At 32.1% G+C, this 20,601-nt stretch overlaps 1 protein-coding gene and 1 long non-coding RNA gene across 17 annotated transcripts in view; one reads left to right on the plus strand and one right to left on the minus strand.

Moving 5' to 3' along the window:
• Positions 1–3,269, plus strand: part of LOC144368127 (uncharacterized) — a 29,919-nt gene extending 26,650 nt beyond the window's left edge. Inside the window, exon 5 of the long non-coding RNA XR_013427900.1 lies at positions 2,445–3,269. This is a non-coding gene — a long non-coding RNA (uncharacterized LOC144368127). The remainder of the gene's footprint in view (positions 1–2,444) is intronic.
• Hfm1 (helicase for meiosis 1) overlaps positions 1–20,601 on the minus strand; it is an 86,975-nt gene that overhangs the window by 38,171 nt on the left and 28,203 nt on the right. For all 16 annotated transcript variants that reach the window (XR_013427899.1, XR_013427898.1, XM_078026714.1 and 13 more), the window contains 10 exons: positions 19,960–20,160; positions 19,789–19,877; positions 16,496–16,539; positions 16,290–16,391; positions 15,737–15,882; positions 14,354–14,448; positions 13,533–13,666; positions 11,025–11,072; positions 5,681–5,761; positions 257–348 (listed from right to left, as the gene is read on the minus strand). Coding sequence is in view for 14 of the 16 variants with exons in the window: in XM_078026714.1 (XP_077882840.1) it covers positions 257–348; positions 5,681–5,761; positions 11,025–11,072; positions 13,533–13,666; positions 14,354–14,448; positions 15,737–15,882; positions 16,290–16,391; positions 16,496–16,539; positions 19,789–19,877; positions 19,960–20,160 (1,032 nt within the window). In the remaining 2 variants the exon portion in view is untranslated. The remainder of the gene's footprint in view (positions 1–256; positions 349–5,680; positions 5,762–11,024; positions 11,073–13,532; positions 13,667–14,353; positions 14,449–15,736; positions 15,883–16,289; positions 16,392–16,495; positions 16,540–19,788; positions 19,878–19,959; positions 20,161–20,601) is intronic.

A 20,601-nucleotide genomic window follows, 5' to 3' on the forward strand; every position in this document is an offset into this window, starting at 1 on the left:
GGCACTACCAAGGTAATCATCATTGACAATCACCACACCTACTTTATGTATATATACTTTCTAAGTTCCAATAAGAAATACAATATATTCTAAGGAGGAATATTCCATATCACATGATCAGAGATACACTGAGGCATAAGCATCATTAGAAATGATCATTCATTCTTAAATTATACAAGACATAAATCAGTAGTTTCTTCAATATCATTCTGTACTCTATCATTATATATTTATTTTCTAGTGAAAATTAATTTACCAGATCTGATAAAGATTCTTTTCCACTGATTGTACAAAATTTCTTCACTGTTTCAAATGTAATATAATACCAAGCCATTAGTCTTCCTGCCTCTGTGAGAAAAGATGGAAAAATAAACATATCTCACATTAGCTGAAACACCTTACCTTTTCACCAGTTTAATAAATATTTCCTTAATATCTACTCTGTGTCTACAGTGATACCTGGCACAAAAGATATACCAAAAACTGTACAACGCACATCTCTGGAACTTGTAGGTTGCCTAAGGAGATGATTACATGTTAAGTAGCTAGAGGACAAAATCCAGAGAAATAAAACCAATGAGTTTGGGAAAAGCAAGGATTGTTTATTGAAAGAGTAAAATTAAAAAGACTAGCTTTAGAATACTGTAATGAAAGGTATGGCTTAATAGTGATTATAAGTTCAGGTCAACTGAGTTAGAATCCTTGTTTTCTCCACTTATGAGGTAGATAGATAATCATATGCAACTTTCTTACCAGTTTCTTAATGTACTGTAGGATAATAAATGTATGCCTCTTGGAAATTTGTGAAGAAAATTAAATGCAATTTTTAAAAAATACATATACAGCACCTGGCATAGTGATTAACCTTAATAAATGTTACCTACTTTTGTTATTAAGAAATGATGATAGACTAGAGAGGCCAATAAAGAGCCTTGAAATGCTATTTAAAGGAGTTCACATTTTGGATTTGATTTGGAAAATAATAGAGGGCCACTTAAAAGTATCAAGAAATAGTTTAATTGAATTGGAGTTTGAAATTAACTGTACAAAAAATAGAAAAGCAGGTCAGTTGGGGATAGGGGGTGAACGCCGTAGGGGTAGGTAACTGATGGAATGAAATACACATAAGAAGATACTAGCTTCAATTTTAAGTTGTCTAAAAGCATTTCAAAGAATTTCAAGCATTGTGAACACACACAGAAAACAGCTGGGAAGATGAAAGTAACATGCTGCTTTTCAAGGAAAGGGTCAACATTTATGTAGGCACTACTTGTTTTGCTGAGGAAGAGAATATTTTTGGCATTTCAACAGAGTTATAGGCATGGAAGACATGGTACAGCAGAGAGAATTAACAATCAAAGATAGGGAAGTAGCCAACCCAATTTAAGAGCCATTTTCTCAATTAGGAGCTTGGTGAATATGTCAGCCAAAAGGTGGGTGATGCAGTGAGTCAAGGAAAGGAGCTTCTAAGAGAAGTATGTTAGGAATCATTAGTAGGATTACCAAGGGAACTAGTATATTAATCTTTATTTTATATTTAAACATGGTCCTTTCATTCTTGATGTTTTAAAATTAATGTAAGTATCTCCCTGCTAGAGAAAATGAAAAGTTTTAAGAAAGAACTTGATACTTTCTGGCTTATTAGCAGGGATGAAGCTCTTAGGTAAGACAGAAAAAATAACCTTGAATGAAAACCATGAAGAAAAGGAGTCAAAGTTGAAGGAATGGAAAGAAATGAGAAAGATCTGAAAGTAAACAGGAAATATAGGCAATTTGCTATCAGGATAGCTAACAAAAGCTCTCACAGTATTGAATAGTCAGTTTCACAGTAACAAATTCAGATTGGTTCAATTTAAAGACCATAGAGTTTTCAGGGAGGACATGGAGGTCTGAGATTGTAACTCTCAGACCTTGCAATGGTTAATCTGAATTGTCAACTTGATTGGATTAAGAGATGCTGATGATTAGGAGGCTTCTGGGTGTGTCAATGAGGGTGTGTTTAGGATTGGCACGTGGGATAGCCAACTGAAGTGGAGACTCTCCCTAAGCATGGACAGCACCATCCAATAGGATGGCAGCTTGGATAGAATAAATTTGGAAGAACAAGGAAGCAGCAGTAGATGCAAGCTCCATTCTTCTTGAATGGGTTCTTGATTGCTGCAGCCATCATCTGAGGATATCAGACTCTTGCTTCTTCACTCTTCCAAAGTGGACTCTGCCAGTGTTTCTCCAGGGAGTCTCCAGAAGCCTGTGGTCTCAGACTAGGGTAGCACTGTTGATCCCTCTTGTACTGGAGCTTCAGCCTTTTGAACTACACAGCTATTGGTTCTTCTAATTTTCCAGCTTGCAGATAGCCACTGTGAACTATCCAGCTTCTGGTTGTGTAAGCCAACCTATAAATCCCTTTTTTATAATCACACTTCCTGTTGATTCTGTTCCTCTAGAGAATCCTAATACAGATCTCCTGTTGCAAGAAGTGTCACTGACTGATGGTTGCTGTGTTCTGAATTCATCACCATGGAATCCACACCAAGCTCATGTTTTTGTGAGATCTTCTCAATGACTGAGCATGGCAGAAAGAGTAAGGAAGATCTATGAGATAAGAAATTTCCCTGATGGACCTTTAGCTTGAAGATTCTCCACCAGCTTTGGCAAATGTACTTAGTTTTTAATGGGGGCCAAGACTCTCCCTTCCTCCATCATTTCCTTCATAAAAGTAAGATCTACATTCCAATTTAATGACTCTCAAGCCTCTTAAGTTACTATTTTAAAGGGTTAATCCTTCTTAAAATAGGCAAAACCCTAGGTCTGAGCACAAGTTAACAAATAAAAATACCTAGATACTTGAATATTATAATCACAAACTCAAAAGCAAAAACTTTAAGAAACAGAATTAATGAAACATATAAATTAATAATTGATATACAAAAAAGAAGCCCAAAAGGACAAAAAATATTAGTAATACGAAGGAACAAGAACTCATAAAAAAAGAAATAATTAGAAATACTACTGGGGCTAGGGATGTGGCTCACTGGTTAAGCACCCCCAAGTTCAGTTCTTGGTACCAAAAAAAAAAAAAGAAAGAAATACTACATAAGAAATTTCCACCTATATTAATGTCAGGCTAAATAATTATGTAACAACCCTCCTGATAAAGGTAACTACAATAGTTAAATGAAATATGAGTATCTTCTAGAAAGCATCAAGGAACTAACAATGTACACACACACACACACACATACACACACACACACACACAGTGCGGGGGGGAGGGGGCTTAAATCAAACAGGTAAAATAAAAATTCCTAGGTTTCAGTCCTAAAAATTGAAGATTGTATGTCTTGGGTGGAGTTAATTAATTTCATTTTTAACATACTAGCACACTTAGTAGATTTTGACTGTATGTTGTAAACCTAATCACACTTAAAGAAACATTACGCTAGTGTGTGACAAGAATATTTTCAGTTCTAAGTCTAGATTGTGCTTTCAGTGTTTAATAATTAACTGAATATGGAGTAACTGAGGAATGAAAGAGAAACCAAAGGTATCCAATATTTTATCTTAGGTTTAGCAAAAATGCTAATAATAGGCAAGTAATATTTCCCCAGCTATGAACAATTCCTGTTACAGTAAAATGTTTTTATATTCATTATTCCATTTGATCATCACAACAACCCAATAAGGTAAATAGGACATGTAATAGATTTCTGTTTTTCAGATAAATAACTAAGGCTTATTTAGCAAAAAGTCACACTAGCAAGCAGTAGAACTGGGACTGAAATCCAGGTATTTAAAAGCCAAAATCTATGTTCACCCCACTTCACAATATTCTAGGTCAAATGAATTCTTTTTTTCTCAATTTTCATGATTTAATAGTACAATTTGGCCAATATCATTAAATGCCAAAATCAATTTTCAAGTCATATATGTAAGTGAAGATTTACTTTATTTTACTTGAAATTGAGGGTCAGTTTTTGCAGCACAGTTGAGAAACTAGGATCAAAAATATAATTGTAAATTAATTTACATAATGATTATAGCTACAGCTGTGAAGGTAAATTATATTTTCAAAGAAAGGAAAATAAACTGGGAATAAAGATCCATGACCTGAAACTTTAAGCCCATAGTAAGCAGAAAGGCAAACAAAGAGAGACTGAAAAAGCAAAAGGAAAACCAAAATAGAATTTTAAGAAGAAAAAAATTAATCAGGTAGTATTCACTGATGACTGAGAAAGAAGACATGCTTATTATATATATTAAAAGACAGAAGGTATTGTATCAGATTCAAGAGGTATCACAGGAAAAATTGATAGTGGGAATAATATTCTTTATGAAGGTAAAATATCTGAGAATAAATGAAGAAGTTAATTAGTATTTCTCATGCTCCCTCTAATGAGATACCCTAGAATACACAGAAACCAATGCTCACAAACAAAATTAGACTTGTCAAAATAAGGACCAGAAATCAAGGGGGAAATGTTATTAATTTAGGCCTGAGTAGGGCAGTAAATTATTTTTAAAACTCAACTTTATATTAAATACAAATAAAATATAACATAAAATCATTAACTTCTATAATATGGTTATAAAAATGTAAAAAATGGAAGGATATGTGCCAAATGTTAAAAGGTTTTAAAACAAAAACTTTTCTATACTTACCAACTTTTATATAGTTAAATATCTTTTCTTAAAAGGATTAATTAGAATAATGAAGTTGATATTTTCCCTCAAATGCTTCTAATCATGAGGGCTAAAAACTATGAAACATTTTTTTCCTTCTTCTATTACACTATAAACAAAACTAAATGAAAAAAAGAGGGAACAGAATTGGCAGGGCTTAGGACACTCTCCCCCAAAATATGACATCATGACATATTAAATATTTTAAACTAAAGGAATTTGAGAAGCAGTATGTGCAAGGAGGATTTTCTAATCTTCCCACAATGCATGAACCTCTCATTTGAGATTTTCCCTCCCTATATTTGGAGAAAACAGGACCCCATCTCTGAAGAAAAAGGACAGAGAAAGGAATCTGAATGTACAGGCCTTGTTAAGTTTCCCCCAGTTTATTATACTTAGTTCATATTCCCTTTGTCCTATTATATTTCTCTATGACTTTCCATTCTTCATCAAACTTAGCATAAAAACATTCAGGTTTAACCTCTTCTTTGGGTTCTTTGGGTCTTTGTTTTCTTATGATGGCTTCCATGTCATGTGAAACTTACATTAGATAAATATGTATGTTTCTCTTTTGTTAATCTCTTTCATTACACGGGCCCTAGCCAATGAACTTATGATGAGTAGAAGGAAAAGATACTTTTCTGCCCTTCAAGAGCCTAACAATCCAGATAATTAATGCTTGCATAAAGAAGAACTGGCAAAATATCTACAATAGTTATATAAGGTATGAAGCAACCAAAGATTCAAGCATTTCAAATCTTTTGCAAAAAGTAGCAGAATCAGTGAAGATAAATTCTCTCTATCAAAAAGATGTCCTACACTTTTATAAAGAGTACTCATGTAAATTTATTATGCCCTTCAGCTAATAATAATGATACTCTATTGGGAATGGCTATCACAATTCAATTTACCATCATCTAAATTTTAGTATAAAAATTTTTAAATTTAGTCTTAAGTAAGCAATTATTAAATACACTAACAACTTTCAAAGGAAAATTACCTGTTGGTTTGAAATTAACACCTTCATCCATCTTTATCAAGTCAAGAGATGACAAATCATTCAGATTCTTCAAACATAATTCTGTTCAATTATAGAAAATACATTTTAATTGTAGTAAAATAAGGAAGCAAGACAAAATAGAAGTTATTATTAAATATGCTAAAGTTATGTTTTAGTGTAATTGTTATGGGAACAACTGTATTCCCTATTTAAGGAGTGAGAAAAAACAATTAAAATTAAGAAGCCAAATAACATGTTAAAAAGATTTTCTAATAGTAACAGTAATACAAATAATAAAAATAACATTCAATAAGTGGTAAAATAACATTTGCCATTTGGAGCATTTAAAAAGATACACATGTGCTACTTTATTTAATTCTCATAATAACACAGTAAGGTATTTATCAATATTATTTCCATATACAGGTTAGGAGACTTAAGAATATAATCTAAGTAACTTGTTCCAGATGTTAAGTAACTGCTTTGTTAGCTGTCTTCCATTATAGCAGTAGTTTTCTATTTCTTTTGTCTCTTCTTTAATCAAAGATATATATGCATAAATTAAAGATAGTTAAATACTTCTAAAAGTTTGTTACTTTCCCCACATCCCCCATTTGCCACTTTCTTGAGGCAACCTCTTAAATCTGTCTCACCTGATGCTTTTAGTATTTACTTCCATTTCTCTATATATTCCATCATTGCTACCTGGAAGGAACCTCTGAACAGGAAGCAATACTATTTCATGTTAATTGATAGAGATTACTAGACCAATACTAATTGCAGTCTGGTGCTTACATTTCTTACTCTACCCCATGCTACAGCCCAGAAGTGAGGTAGTTCAGAGCAGAGTGAACATGACAACCTGTTCAATCATAAGAAAGTCAATACATTATTCAGCAAACCCTCACAGAGCTACAACAAGAAACCATCTTGAGAGGGTCCTACTGATAGAGACCAAACCGCTCTGGGGAGCAGAAAACTCAAAGAGGAATCACAATTAGGGGTCTCAGTGGACATGCACCACATTGGCTATGTGGGAGATGGCCATTCAAGACAGCTGTAGGTGGTGAGAAATATAGAATGAGTCTGATAAGTAGTTTAAGCAGCAGAGATCATGGGTTGGGACAGAGAATGGAAGACACAGAGGTTAATGGTCTCTCCCTCTGTGAGGAAAGAGAAAAGATGTGGGTATCATGGCAAGAATCTAGGTCTGAGAGTGCTGGGACTGTGGGTGGCAAAATGCTTGGTTCTCATGACTCGCCTTCTGGTGAAGAACTTGCTGGCTTGACTCACATGAGGTATCCTGATTGATTGGTTCAGCTTTGACATTTGCCAGGCCACAGTGACCATCTCACCAGGCATTCAGACTAAGGGTCTCTGGCATGAGTGTGCACATGCTCGGAAAGAAGTGTCTCCAATCCAAACATCTCAGCTAGGAGGAATCTTAATTTAATTCTCTCTCTCTCATTTTTTTTTTAAAAAAGCAAGTGCATAATAATTACACATAATAGATATATTCATACATGCACTTAACATAATTTGGTCAGTTTCATTCCCCAGTACCTTCCCTTGCCTTTTCCTCCTCCTTCCCCTGAAACCCCTTTCTCTACCATACCAGTTTCCCTTCTGTTTTCATGAGTTCTCTTTTTTTCCTCTCCTTTTTGCTCTCTAGATTCTGCATATGAATAAAAATATATGATCTTTTGACTTTCTAAATTCAGCTTTAACATGAAGCTTTAGGGGAATTTTTAACTGGTATATATTTTTTCTTTTTTTCACTATTCTACCTTCTATTATTTTTATTTTATTACTTTTTATTTCTTTATTTTAAATTTTAATTATAATTTAATAGGATTTCCCTCTTTACTCTTCCATTGTCTCATTTTCCCTTTTTAGTTTATTGTGTAATTGTTTGCCACATTTTTGTGTAGTTATTGGTGTTATTGTTGATGCCTACTGTTTTTATACATCTGTTTTGTTTTATGTTATGTGTATTACTGTTACTAGTTTTCTTCCTTCTGAGTGGAGCAGGATATCAAGCCTACTGCTTCAAGCAGGTTAGGTGAGTGCTCTGTACAACCTTAGCACAGTTGAGAAGAAAAGCACTTTATTCTAGTAACAACCTAGTCCCGCCTAAACTTTGGCAAATACTTCAACTTTGAGAACAGGGGAGATAAATACCTCCAGCTGATGACCCAGTCCCAAGTAGACATATAGTGCTATGGGGGCTCTAAGTTCTTTCCTGGATACTAGATCCCCTGGCCCCAAAGCAGGGCAGAGAGAAATAACATAACTGTCGTAGACACTGTAACTATAAGGGATCGCACCCTAGGCACTCCTATCCTTGCACACAACACATTATGAGTGCATACATTAAAAAAAGAAAAAAAACTGAAAGATCACAGATAAATAACCTTATGATGCATCTTAAGATCCTAGAAAATCTTAAATCAGTGGAAGGAAAGAGAAAATAAAAATCAGAGCAGAAATTAATGAAATAGAGACAGAAAGAACAATACAACAGATCATTGAAAGAAAAAATTGGTTCTTTGATAAACAAGATTGACAACTCTTAGCCAAACGAACCAAAAGAAAGAAAGAAGACCCAAATAAATAAAATTAGAGACAAAAGAGGGACATTACATCAGATACTACTGAAATCCATACTCTCGTTAAAGACTATTTTAAAAAATCACATTCTGATAAAATGGAAACGATAGAATGGACAAATGTTAAAAACAAAATTGAATGTTAAAAACCTAAACAGATCAATTACAAACAATGAGACTGAACTTCCCAACAAAGAAAAGCCCAGGAATGGATAGATTCACTGCTAAAATTCACCAAACTTTTAATGAAGAACTGACACCAGTGTTCCTGAAACTATTCCATGAGACAGAAAGGGAAAGAACTCTTCCAAACTCCTACTATAAACTAATATTACCCTGCTACCAAAAACTAAAAAGGGCACAACAACGAATAAGAAAATTGTAGACCAATATTCTTGATGATCATAGATGCAAAAATTCTGAATAAAATACTTGCAAATCAAAGTCAAGAACACATTAAAAAGATCATATACCACGATCAAGTTGATTTGATTCCTAGGATGCAAGGAAAGTTTAACATATACAATTAATGAATATAACACCAGACAAAATCATGAACAAAATCAAATGATCATCTCAATAGAGGCTGAAAAAGCCCTTGATAAAATTCAACATACCTTCATGAGAAAAAAGACATATAAAGAAACTAGTTATAGAAGGATCACATCTCAACATTTTTTTAAAGACTATATATAACAAATGTATAGCAAATATCATACTGAATGGGGAAAAACTGAAAGCATTTCCTCTAAAACAGGAATAAGACAAGAATCCATCTACTGTCATCACTCCTATTGAAATTTTAGCCAGAGCAATAAAGCAAGAGAAAAAAATGAGAAGCATACAGGTAGGAAAGGAAGAAGTCCTTTGCAGATGATATGATTCTATCCTTAGAAGACCTAAAGAGTCAATCAACCTGATAGAACTGATAAATGAATTCAGCAAAGGAACAGGATACAAAATTAACATTAAAATATTTTTAGCTTTTCCATATACCAATAACAAACTCACTAAGAAAGAAATCAAGAAAACAATTAAAAAAAAAACAAAATTAGGAATAAACCTAACCAAGAAAGTGAAGACCTCTACAATAAAAAATTATGTAAAACTAATGAAAGAAATCAAAGAAGACACTAAAAGACGGGGGAAAAACCTCTTATGTTCATGGATTGAGAATTCTCAGTGTTAAAATGACTGTACCACCAAAAGCAACTTACTGATTTATTGATATCCCCATCAAAATACCATGATATTTTTCAGAGAACTAAAAAAAAGTCCTAAAAAGTCAAAAAGAACACAAAAAAACCCAAATAACCAAAGCAGAACTGAGCAAAAAGAGCAATGCTGGAGGCACTGGTTCTTTGAAAAGATAAATAAGATTGACAACTCTTAGCCAAACTAACTAAAAGAAAGAAAAAAAAAGACCCAAATAAATAAAATTAGAGACAAAAGGGGTACCACAAAACCTGATTTCAAAATATACTACAGAGTCACAGTAACAAAAACAGCATAATACAGATATAAAAACAGACACATAGACCAATGGAATAGAATAGAGAACCCAGAAATAAATTCATGTGTATATATAGTCTTCTGACTCTTGACAAAGGTGCCAAAAACATGTTGGGGAAAAGATAGCCTCTCAAACAAATGGTGTTGGGAAAACAGGTTATCCATCTGTAGAGGACTGAAATAGATTCTTATCTCTCACTATATATATATATATATATATATATATATATATATATATATATATAATCAACTCAAAGTGGATCAAAGACCTTAATAAAAGACCTGAAACCTTTGACTTTTTAATCTATTAGGAGAAATACTTCAAGATATTGACACAGGCAATAACTTCCTGAATAGAACTCACGTAACTCAGGAAATAAAAGCAAGAACTGACAAATGAGATTACATCAAATTAAAAGGCTTCTGGCATAGCAAAAGAAACAATATAGTAAAGAGACAATCTACCTAATGAGAGAAAAATTTTGCCAGCTACTAATGGCAGAGAACAGTTATCCAGAATATATAAAGAACTTAAAAGACAAAAGAATAAGTAATCCAATTAAAATGAGCAAACTATCTAAATAGACATTTCTCAAAAGTAGGACAAAAAGTAATACAATAAATACATGAAAAATGTTCAACAACTTTAGTCATCAGGGAAATGCAAATAAAAATTCCCTTCAATAACATCTTACCTCAGTCAGAATGACTGTCATCAATACAAAAACAAATAAAATATAACAAATGCTGGCAAGGTTCTGCAGAAAAACCAGAATAGTATTCAGCCATAAAAAATGAAATTATGTCACTATGTTAAGTGAAATAAAGCAGACACAGAAACATAAGTATCACATGTTTTCTCTTACACGTGAAAACCTTAAAAAAAAATCCTGAAAGGAGAAGAACTAGTAGGGGAAAGAGGAGGAGGTGGGGGAGGGTAAAAGAGGGCAGTAGGAAGGATGGATATGATTAAAACATGATCTATGCATATATGGAAATGTCACAGTAAAATCCATTAATCTGTACAATTAATGAGTTAATTTTTATAATAAATAAGAAGGAAAAAGTATCTTTGCCAAGCTTTATTTGTGTGAAAAAAGTATTATTTTTCTAGACAAGTTTATTTTTAAAAAATTATAAAAAAATCCTTAACTGTAATAATAACTGATGTTTTTCATTAAAATATATAGAATATATATTTTATAGAAGGAAGTACATCTAACCTTGTAATTTTGCTTCAATTCCATCTTTGTTCAATCCAGATGTAAAACCTGTATAAGTCATGAAAATATATAAAAAATAAAATGAGTTTAATTCATCTTTATAGTCTCAATTTATACTCCATTTAACTACAAAAGAGCATCTAACTAAATCTTATATAGGAAAAAAGAAAACAGCTTGTTAAGTTCAAACAAGGCTTAAATATCTATAGAACACAACCACTATTTTGAAATCCTTTCATATCAATTGGCTCTCTTTTGCTTATTATATTATGTAAAAGTGATCAGGAATATTTTAAAAGGAATGATAAGAACAGACTTCTAATTTTTATGAATAATAAATTTCTGTCAAGTGATGAATATTTTCTAGTGGACTTTCATTATAAAATAGATGTGCCTATGAAAAAATGTTTGATAATACTATCACTTTAGAAAACTGCTATATACTGAAGTTGAAACTACATATACTCTATAATAGTAATTTCACTCTTAGGCATGTATGTATATAAGGGTATCAAAGGACATATAACAAAGTTGATAGAGGCATTATTTAAAATTTTTTATATTTATTTCTTAGTTTTAGGTGGACACAATATCTTCACTTTTTATTCTAATGTTGTGTTGAGGATCAAACCCAGCACCCCACGCATGCCAGGCAAACGCGCTACCGCTTGAGCCACATCCGCAGCCTTATAATGGCATTATTTAACTAAGAATTTTCTTTTATCAAAAGATTCCTTAAGAAAGTAAAAAGTCAAGCCTGATTGTGAGAAGACATTTAATATATATATTTTGCAAATAACTCATCCAGAGTATGTCAAGAACTCCTCTGTATTAATCATAAATATACAAACAATTGAAGTAAAAATGGATGAAAGACTTGAAAGGACATTTCACAAAATAGCATATCTAAATGCCCAATAAGCATATGAAAAGATCCTCATTCTAATATTTGTCTTAGAAATACAAAATAAAATCACAAAGAAACCACTACACACACACACACAAGAATGGCTGAAATAAAACCAACCATTGACAAGAACGTAAACCAGGATGTAAAGCAACTAGAATTCGGCAACTAGATTTTTTTTTTTTTGGTAGTGCTAGGGATTCAACCCAGGGCCTCCAGGGCCTTCTGCATGCTAGACAACTGTTCTACCACTGAAGTACCCATCCAGGTTCTTTTCAGGTGGATGGGATATATCACTATGTTGCCCCAGCTGGCCCTGAACTTGTGCAAGGCTCAAATGATACTCATACGTTAGCCTCTCATGTAGCTGGATCGCTTTACCTTGCTAGACTTAGAATTCTTTACACATTGTTGCTGAAAGTGTAAATTAACTCAACTGCTTTGGAAAATTACTGTATTTGAGGGTATCTACTAAAGCTAAACATGGTTAATAAGTCTACCTGCTTTACTCCCAAGTATATACTTGAGAAAAATGAATGTCTTATCCATCAAAAGACATGTAGAAGAATATTCATAATAGTTTTATTCATTATAGTAAAAAATTGAAAATGACCCACATGTCCTTCATAAAGAAAATGGATGCTTAAATTGTGGCATATTCATACAACTGGATATTAAATAACAAAGTACAAATTACTACTAAAAATCCAATAATATGAATAAATTTCATAAACAATATGTTGAACAAAAGAAACTAGAGCTAAAAAGAGAAAATACCATACATATGTATACACACATATGCCTACATTGATATGAAGTTCAAGAATAGACAAAACTGACTAACCTATGGTGAAAGAACAGTATTTACTTCTGAGTGTGTAGATACTAACCAAATCAGCATGAGGGAACCTCTGGGAAATTCTTTGTATCTTGATCTGGGCAGTGGTTTTGTGTGTGTGTGTGTGTGTGTGTGTGTATACACATGTAAAATTTCACTGACATTGATATTAAAGATTTGTACATTTTATTGTATATTAGTAATAACTCAATATAAAAAGGAACTGCAATATATATGTATGTAAATTAAAAAATAACTACAAAAATAAAGTGATTCATGAGAAGGAAAAAATGCAAATTAAAGCATATCATTATTCACACATAATATTTTAAAAAATATACTATACACCCTTAAGGTAAGGCTGAAGAAATAGAAGAAATATGGCATTCTCAAACACTGCTATAGCTATGAAAATTGAAAACCAATCACAAATTCAGAATAAGAAAATAGCTAAACACTAAGTACAGAGAAAAACTAACTTATTTTAAATTACTTTAGGCATTTTTGCTATTTCTACTAGAATTGAATTTTTTTCTACTATATCTGTTTTTAAAGGCATTGATTTCAAAGCTTATTAAAAGACTAGAAGTAAAACAGATAAAAGTTTTCTCACTTTTTTCTACTTTTGCTTCTAAACATATTTATGATGCTGTTACCTTTTATTACCTTTTAGTTTCTGGAGTCTATTCAGTAACTTATTAGTCTAAACAGAGTCACAGCAGGATTTTAAAAAGTACTACTTTTCTAGGTCAAAGTAACAAACCATAATGAGATGGGTTTTTCAAGGCTCTGATATAAAGCAAAGTTGATCGTATCCATTCCAAAGCAATATTCACATCTGTGATGGTATGCAATACTATCTCTGCATTTAAATGTTCAATAAGATGTCTGTGCAAACTAATGGGGGAAAAAAACACCTCTGCATTACTAATATTTATTTCAGTACTATAACTCTTACTTTTTAAACTTTAATAATATATAATATACTCATTGCTACATTAATAATTCATGAAAGACAATTTAATTTCAAAAACTGTAAGAAAACCTTAAGTCAGTTCAACTCTTAAAAATTTTTACATTTCTCTTTACTTCATTGGTCTAGAAGGCAAACTATTACTTAAGAAAGTGTATATGTGTGGTGGTGGGGGGAGAAAATATTCTATTTTCCCCAAGAAAAAATATATCAAATACTCTACTAAAAAGTCCCAGATTATCTCTCTTATTATTATTATAAATTAAAATTTTAAAGATATAAAAATATTTCCACTTACTAAAAATTAGTAATTATAAATATATATAATTTAGTATGTAAATTATAACGATAATTAGTAAGAACTTACTACAAGGTAGGCCTTTTATAACAAGGATACATGTTACCATATGCTAATAAACATCACTGAGTAAAATTATTCTATTATCTTTTTTAAAAAAACTATTAAATTTCTTAAAATAACACAAACATTCTAATTAAATTATTAAAATTTTTCTGAAAAATAGCCTTAAAACTAAAAATTTCCTTATAATATTTTAAAAGAAAATATTTGTATTAGTATTATTATCTTTTTTGGAATTTTTCTGTATTACCTGCTTTCTACAGTGTCACTACAAGCTAACATTTGAATGTACTTCTCTCTTGTATTTAACCGAGTCATAATAACTGCTGTAGCTGTAGAGTCAAACTAGAAATAAACAAACATCACATAGGTATATTCAGTAAAGAAGGACATATTGTGGCAACAGTCCTTTTATTTTCTCTCTCTCTCTCTCTCTTTTTTTTTTTTGTAGTTGTAGATGGACAAGAATGCTTTTATTTCTTTATGCAGTGCTGAGGATCGAACCCAGTGCTGCACCCATGTTAGGCAAGCACTCTACCACTGAGCCAAAGCCTCAGACCTGCACCAGTCCTTTTAATACTTCAAGACTTTAAATTTTATATTAAAGAGTTTCTTATCCCTTTGTCTTAAATAACAAGTCAAAAGGCTTAAAAAACGCTTCTGAATTTAAATGTTAAATTTAATTTTAAAACCTTCCAAGAGTATGAATGTAAATGCCACTTTAGTTTCAATGGAACAAAATTTTGGCAATGTTAAAATCAAAGCAAACTTCAGTAACTAGGTAAAAGCTTGGGGTTTTTTTGTTTTTTGTGGTGGGGTACCAAGAATTAAACTCAGGGGCACTCAACCACTGAGCCATATTCCCCGTCCTATTTTGTACTTTATTTAGAGACAGAGTCTCACTGAGTTGCTTAGCACCTTGCTTTTGCTGAAGCTGGATCCTCCTGCCTCAGCCTCCCGAGCTGCTGGGTTTACAGGTGTGCGCCACCGTGCCCAGCTAGGTAAAAGTTTTAAGATTTGATGTAGTTTACACATAATCTAATTTATCCTACATAATTATAAATATGTATAACTTAATATTTTGACATTCTTTGAAAAGATATTCTTCCTGAATGTTGCCTTAGTAACCTATATGAATGACTTCTTCAATCAAGTATTTGTCAGAATAGGATAAGTTCTGAAATGTATATAAGCTGAATTTTAATTGTTACAATGCCTGGGGACACTACTGGAATTTAGTGTTAGAACCCAGGAATGTTCTATAATGCACATGACAACCCTATACAATGAAAAACTTACTCATCCCAAATGCTAAAAACATCCCTAGATTCAGAATAAAACAAAACAGAACCCCCAAAACTCAAAACCAAAAATCCTTCAATAGTATATTCATTCATAATTCCATCCCTTCATTAACCAATGGAAATTGAGAGACTGTGGGAGTTTGAGGAGAGGTCTGATATATCCCAGTTAGTGAGAGTTGTTTTAATTCTATTCCTTCATCAAAGTAGATTTTCTGAGTTACATAACTTTCAACTTTAATTATGAAAAGCTACTAAAAAATACACAAAACAGTTTTTATTTTGCCATGTCTCTAATACAGGTTATGAAAAGTAAAATTACTGTTACTTACTTGAGGACGACCAGCTCTACCGATCATTTGTAGAATATCTGTTTCACTGTATTCTTCAAACATCCCTCCAGTATAATGCATTGTAGATTTTATAACTACTAGGTGAGCAGGCAAGTTTACTCCCATAGCTAAAGTACTGGTAGTAACTGCATCAGATTAAGGATTATTAATCTCAAGCCTTACAATTTTTTCACTCCAGGAAGACATTTTCTTATAAAAGACATCGCTATAAATGCAATAAGACTCATTCACAAAAAAATTTCAAAGAGGAAGAAAATAATAAAATTTTAATCTAAACTAATAACACATGCTAAAACCAAAAACTCATTTAAGCTTTTACTTCTCAAATTGTACTTCATTCAATAACATGATAAAAAACTAAAAACATTGCTAAGAATTTACCACAGCATGCACAAACATAGGTAGTTACATAATTTTAGCTTCTTAAAAGAAAAGCAGAAACAAATCATAATATTTAAGATTTTACCTTTTTCTCTTAAAAATAATTTTTCAAAATAATTTATAATATGGGTAAGAAACACATTCTACTTACAAAGAACTGGTAGATCTCCAGTAGTAAAAGCTCTTTCAACTACTTTTCTATCTGACAGCTCCATGCCAGCATGATGATAAGCAACACCATGTATTAGGATATCTATAATAAAAATATGACACCTGTCAGTTACCGTTAATATTTCATCAATTGACTCATTTTATCTATATTTGAAAATGTTATTCAAAAATTATCTCTAAACCTACCTCTCAGTTTTGAATCTCTTGTGGAATATGCATACTTCTGTAACCTATTTTAAAATATCATAAAATTATTGAGTTATTCCTATTAACATCAGAAAATTCTAGAAGTTTCTTAATTATTTTGAAACTTATAAAAAAGAGTTTTCATAATATTATCTGAAAACTGTCTTTAAACAGAATAGACTACATAACATTCATATTTAGAAGTCCCTGATTTATTAGCTAAAACACTACAGTTCCCTTTCAAACCCACAGGGGGGGAACATTATAAATATTATGTTCATGGATCAGAATATGAAAGTCTATATTCATAATTTGCCTAAAATATATTTGTAAAAAATAACAAGTTTTAAAATTCTGCTATATTGGGCTGGGGTTGTGGCTCAAGCAGTAGCGCGCTCGCCTGGCATGCGTGCGGCCCGGGTTCGATCCTCAGCACCACATACCAACGAAGATGTTGTGTCCGCCGAGAACTAAAAAATAAATATTAAAAATTCTCTCTCTCTCTCTCTCTCTCTCTCTCTCTCACTCTCTCTCCTATCTCACTCTCTCTTTAAAAAATAAAATAAAATAAAATAAAATTCTGCTATATTACCAATAAGTAAACCAAAAAGACTAAAATAAAAAAATTGTTTTTTATTGTGCTCTGAGACATGTCATGTAAAGAAAACCAAGAAAACATTAAAACAGAAGTTAATAAAGTTTCTTAATAATTTAAAAAGCAATTCTTGTACTTTCAAAGATTCTGGAGGTTGGTAGGCTTGATTCTTGAACATGTCTAAGATCTCCCAAACTGGTGTTTTTCCATTTCCTTGTTGCAGACATGAAAGTAAGAAACATTATTTTATAATACTTGTGATTTTTTCAAAAGAATTCACAATGGAATGAAGAGAAGTCAAGTGGAAAGGGCAATATACTATTAAACCTAAACTATTTTTTCTATAATACACAGGTATTACAGAAATGTTGCTTAATTTAATTATCAGAGAAAAATGATAAGAAAATTGATTCCCATATGTTGAAACTTAATTAAGAAATTGAAGCTGATAGGCTGAGGATTTAGATTGGTGGTAGTGCATTTGCCTAGCATAAAGTGAGGCCCTGGGTTTGATTCACAGCACCAATAGGAAAAAAAAAAACAAGAAGAAGAAAGAAAAAAAATGAAAGAAGGAATAAATTGAATCTAGGAAGTAATATGCCTAATTTCTAACAACTAGAAAAAATGGTACTGTTATTCAAATCTGCATTTCTACCTTCATGCTAGTTCTAATACCAGTATTTTATTGACAAAAAAACCCCCACAAGAATTTAAAAAGAGATAAATAAAGAAAAAAAAATGAGGGACAAAGAATGAAGAAAAACAAGAGTTGAAAGAGAAATTTTCCTTGAGTAGCTAGGCAAAAGTGGAAAATGATAAAGGAATTTAGATACTGCATATGCTTCTGTTTAAGAAAATGATTACCTGAAACAAAATTAATAATCTGTGCAGGAATTAGGGAAAAATAGAAAGGATGGAATGTAGTGGCAAAGGGACAGACTGGTAATTTGGAAGCTGATCTGACCCAAAAGCCAAAATTAATAATAAGAAGCTTGGGGCTGGGGGTGTGGCTCAAGAGGTAGCATGCTCGCCTGGCATGCGTACAGCCCGGGTTCGATCCTCAGCACCACATACAAACAAAGATGTTGTTCCGCCAAAAACTAAAAAATAAATATTAAAAACTTCTCTATCTTTCTCTAAAAAATAAAATAAATAATAAGAAGAAGCTAATATTCATTAAGTAGTAATCAAGTGCTAGTACTCCACTAAGACCTGCCAAGATTCAGGGGTAAATAAAATGAACATAAAGTCCCCCTTTCCTCAAGAAGGTTATAATCTAAGTTAAACAAATGTTTTAATAACAATTGAATAAAAGGATATTTATTACAATTATAATAAGTGCTATGAAAAAAGTACAGGGTACTTATAAAAGTGAATAAAGGGAAATTGAAGATTATAGAAAACTGATGTTAATGATATGACCTAAAGAATAAGCAGGAGTTAGGTAAAACAATACCAAGAAAAGAAAACATGATGCCTGACAGCCCTGGCTATAGCAGTTTAATATATTCACAGAATAGAGAGTCTTATATGGCTTGATATGAGTATAGAAAAAAACATGGTCAAGATGAGTCTGAAAAATAGTTAGGCATCACATTATATAGAGTACTGCAAACTATATTAAGGATTTAGGATTTTATATTAATAACAAGACAGAGCTATTATAAAGATTTTTGATGGGAAACTGATATGATATGGAGTTTTAAGCTCCATATCATGCATCTTTTGAGAATCATATCTGGTAGTTATAACTGCAGAAACAAATTAGCTTTGCTGGTTTGCAGACAGATTTGGCATAGTACTCATCATTTTGGGTAGAAAAAGATGTTCTTTCCAAACAGATGAATGTATGTAACACTGTAAAATGTTGATTTCTACAATTGTTTAACCAGTTTTATTTTTGTACAGTATTAATGACCTAAGTTATTTTGCTATCCCATTTTTCTAAATCAAATGAAATTATCAGAGGATTCTACCAGTAGATATTTTACTTATGTATATATGCTGTCCAAATAAAAATAATAAATGATAAAGATTGGGGGAAAAGAATGAGCCTCAGGCAGACCCCTCTACAATGTCAAAATTTAAGAATTGGGTAGTATTATGATTTAGATATAAGATGTCCCCCCAAAGATCCTATGTTAACGCAGGAATGTTAAGAGGTACAGTGATTGAATTGACTGAGAATTGAATTGATTGAGAATCAGTGGCCTGTAAAGCAGGAAGAAAACTGGTAGAAGATGATCATGGAAGAGCAGAATCCAGTGTGTTAAAATAAGGTAGACATGATCAAATATGTTAGAGATTCATGAGAAATTACTTGGCAAGGTTTTTAGTGAAAGATAACAGACATGATCAAATATGTTAGAGATTCATGAGAAATTACTTGGCAAGGTTTTTAGTGAAAGATAACAAAAGATACTGGATTCAAAGTGGATTTGAAAAAATGAAGACAGCAATATTGATAACTTTATATTTCAAGAAATTCAGTTATGAAAGAAAGATACAATCACATCTACACTAAAGAGTTGTTATCTCAATCCTCAAAATTACTATTATTCTTATGATACAGATGAGAAACCTGAGGCTTTGTCAAGTAACTTGATCAAGGTAAGGGATAAACCAACTTTTCTCATTTCATCTAAGTGATCCTAAAAGTCCTTCTACTTCCAAGGAAAAAAAAACCAAAAAAATTTACCTTTGTTTCTGTTCCATAGTCATAATAAATTTAGCATCTTTCACAAGAACAGAAGCAGCCTGTTGCACACCTTTCCTAGTTGCACAGAACTGAAAATACATTAATAATTTCTATATTAATCATGTTAAAAGCAAACATCACACTAAAAGATAATCGACCAACAATCCATACCACAAGTGTGGGCTTCTGATCAGAGTATGTTTGTATAACACTGGCAATTTTGTAGTTGAGGGTTAAATCAAACTTAAATTCAGTTTGGTTACTACTGCAGGGAAATCCCAGAACCACTTTCCGAAGTTTCACAGGTCTATGGCTTTCATCCATTTTCAGACATACAGCAGGTCTTTCACCATCTGAAATCCATTCTGCAATCTTGAAAAAACAAAAAAATGTACATTAAGCATTTTTTCTAGTCAATTTTTATGGCCTAAAACCCCCAATTTTAGATTACTTTAAAGTCAAGGTATAAAAGTACTGAATCAGATAGTCTTTTTCAGTATTACATATTCCATTGATATTACTCTGTTGATAAACTGGTAAATGCTATTGGTAAATATTGCTAATAGCAGTATTTCTGTTTTGTTTTGTTTTTTTTGGTGGGGGGTAACCAGGGATTGAACTCAGAGGCACTCAACTACTGAGTCATGTCCCAAGCCCTATTTTGTATTTTATTTAGAGACAGGGTCTTACAGAGTTGCTTAACTCCTTGATTTTGCTGAGGCTGGCATTGAACTCTGGATACTCCTGCCTCAGCCTCCGGAGCCACTGGGATTATAGGCATGCGCCACTGCGCCTGGCAGGTAATTTTCTAAT

The sequence above is a fragment of the Ictidomys tridecemlineatus genome, chromosome 11 (assembly GCF_052094955.1).
Source record: "Ictidomys tridecemlineatus isolate mIctTri1 chromosome 11, mIctTri1.hap1, whole genome shotgun sequence".
Taxonomy (NCBI): domain Eukaryota; kingdom Metazoa; phylum Chordata; class Mammalia; order Rodentia; family Sciuridae; genus Ictidomys; species Ictidomys tridecemlineatus.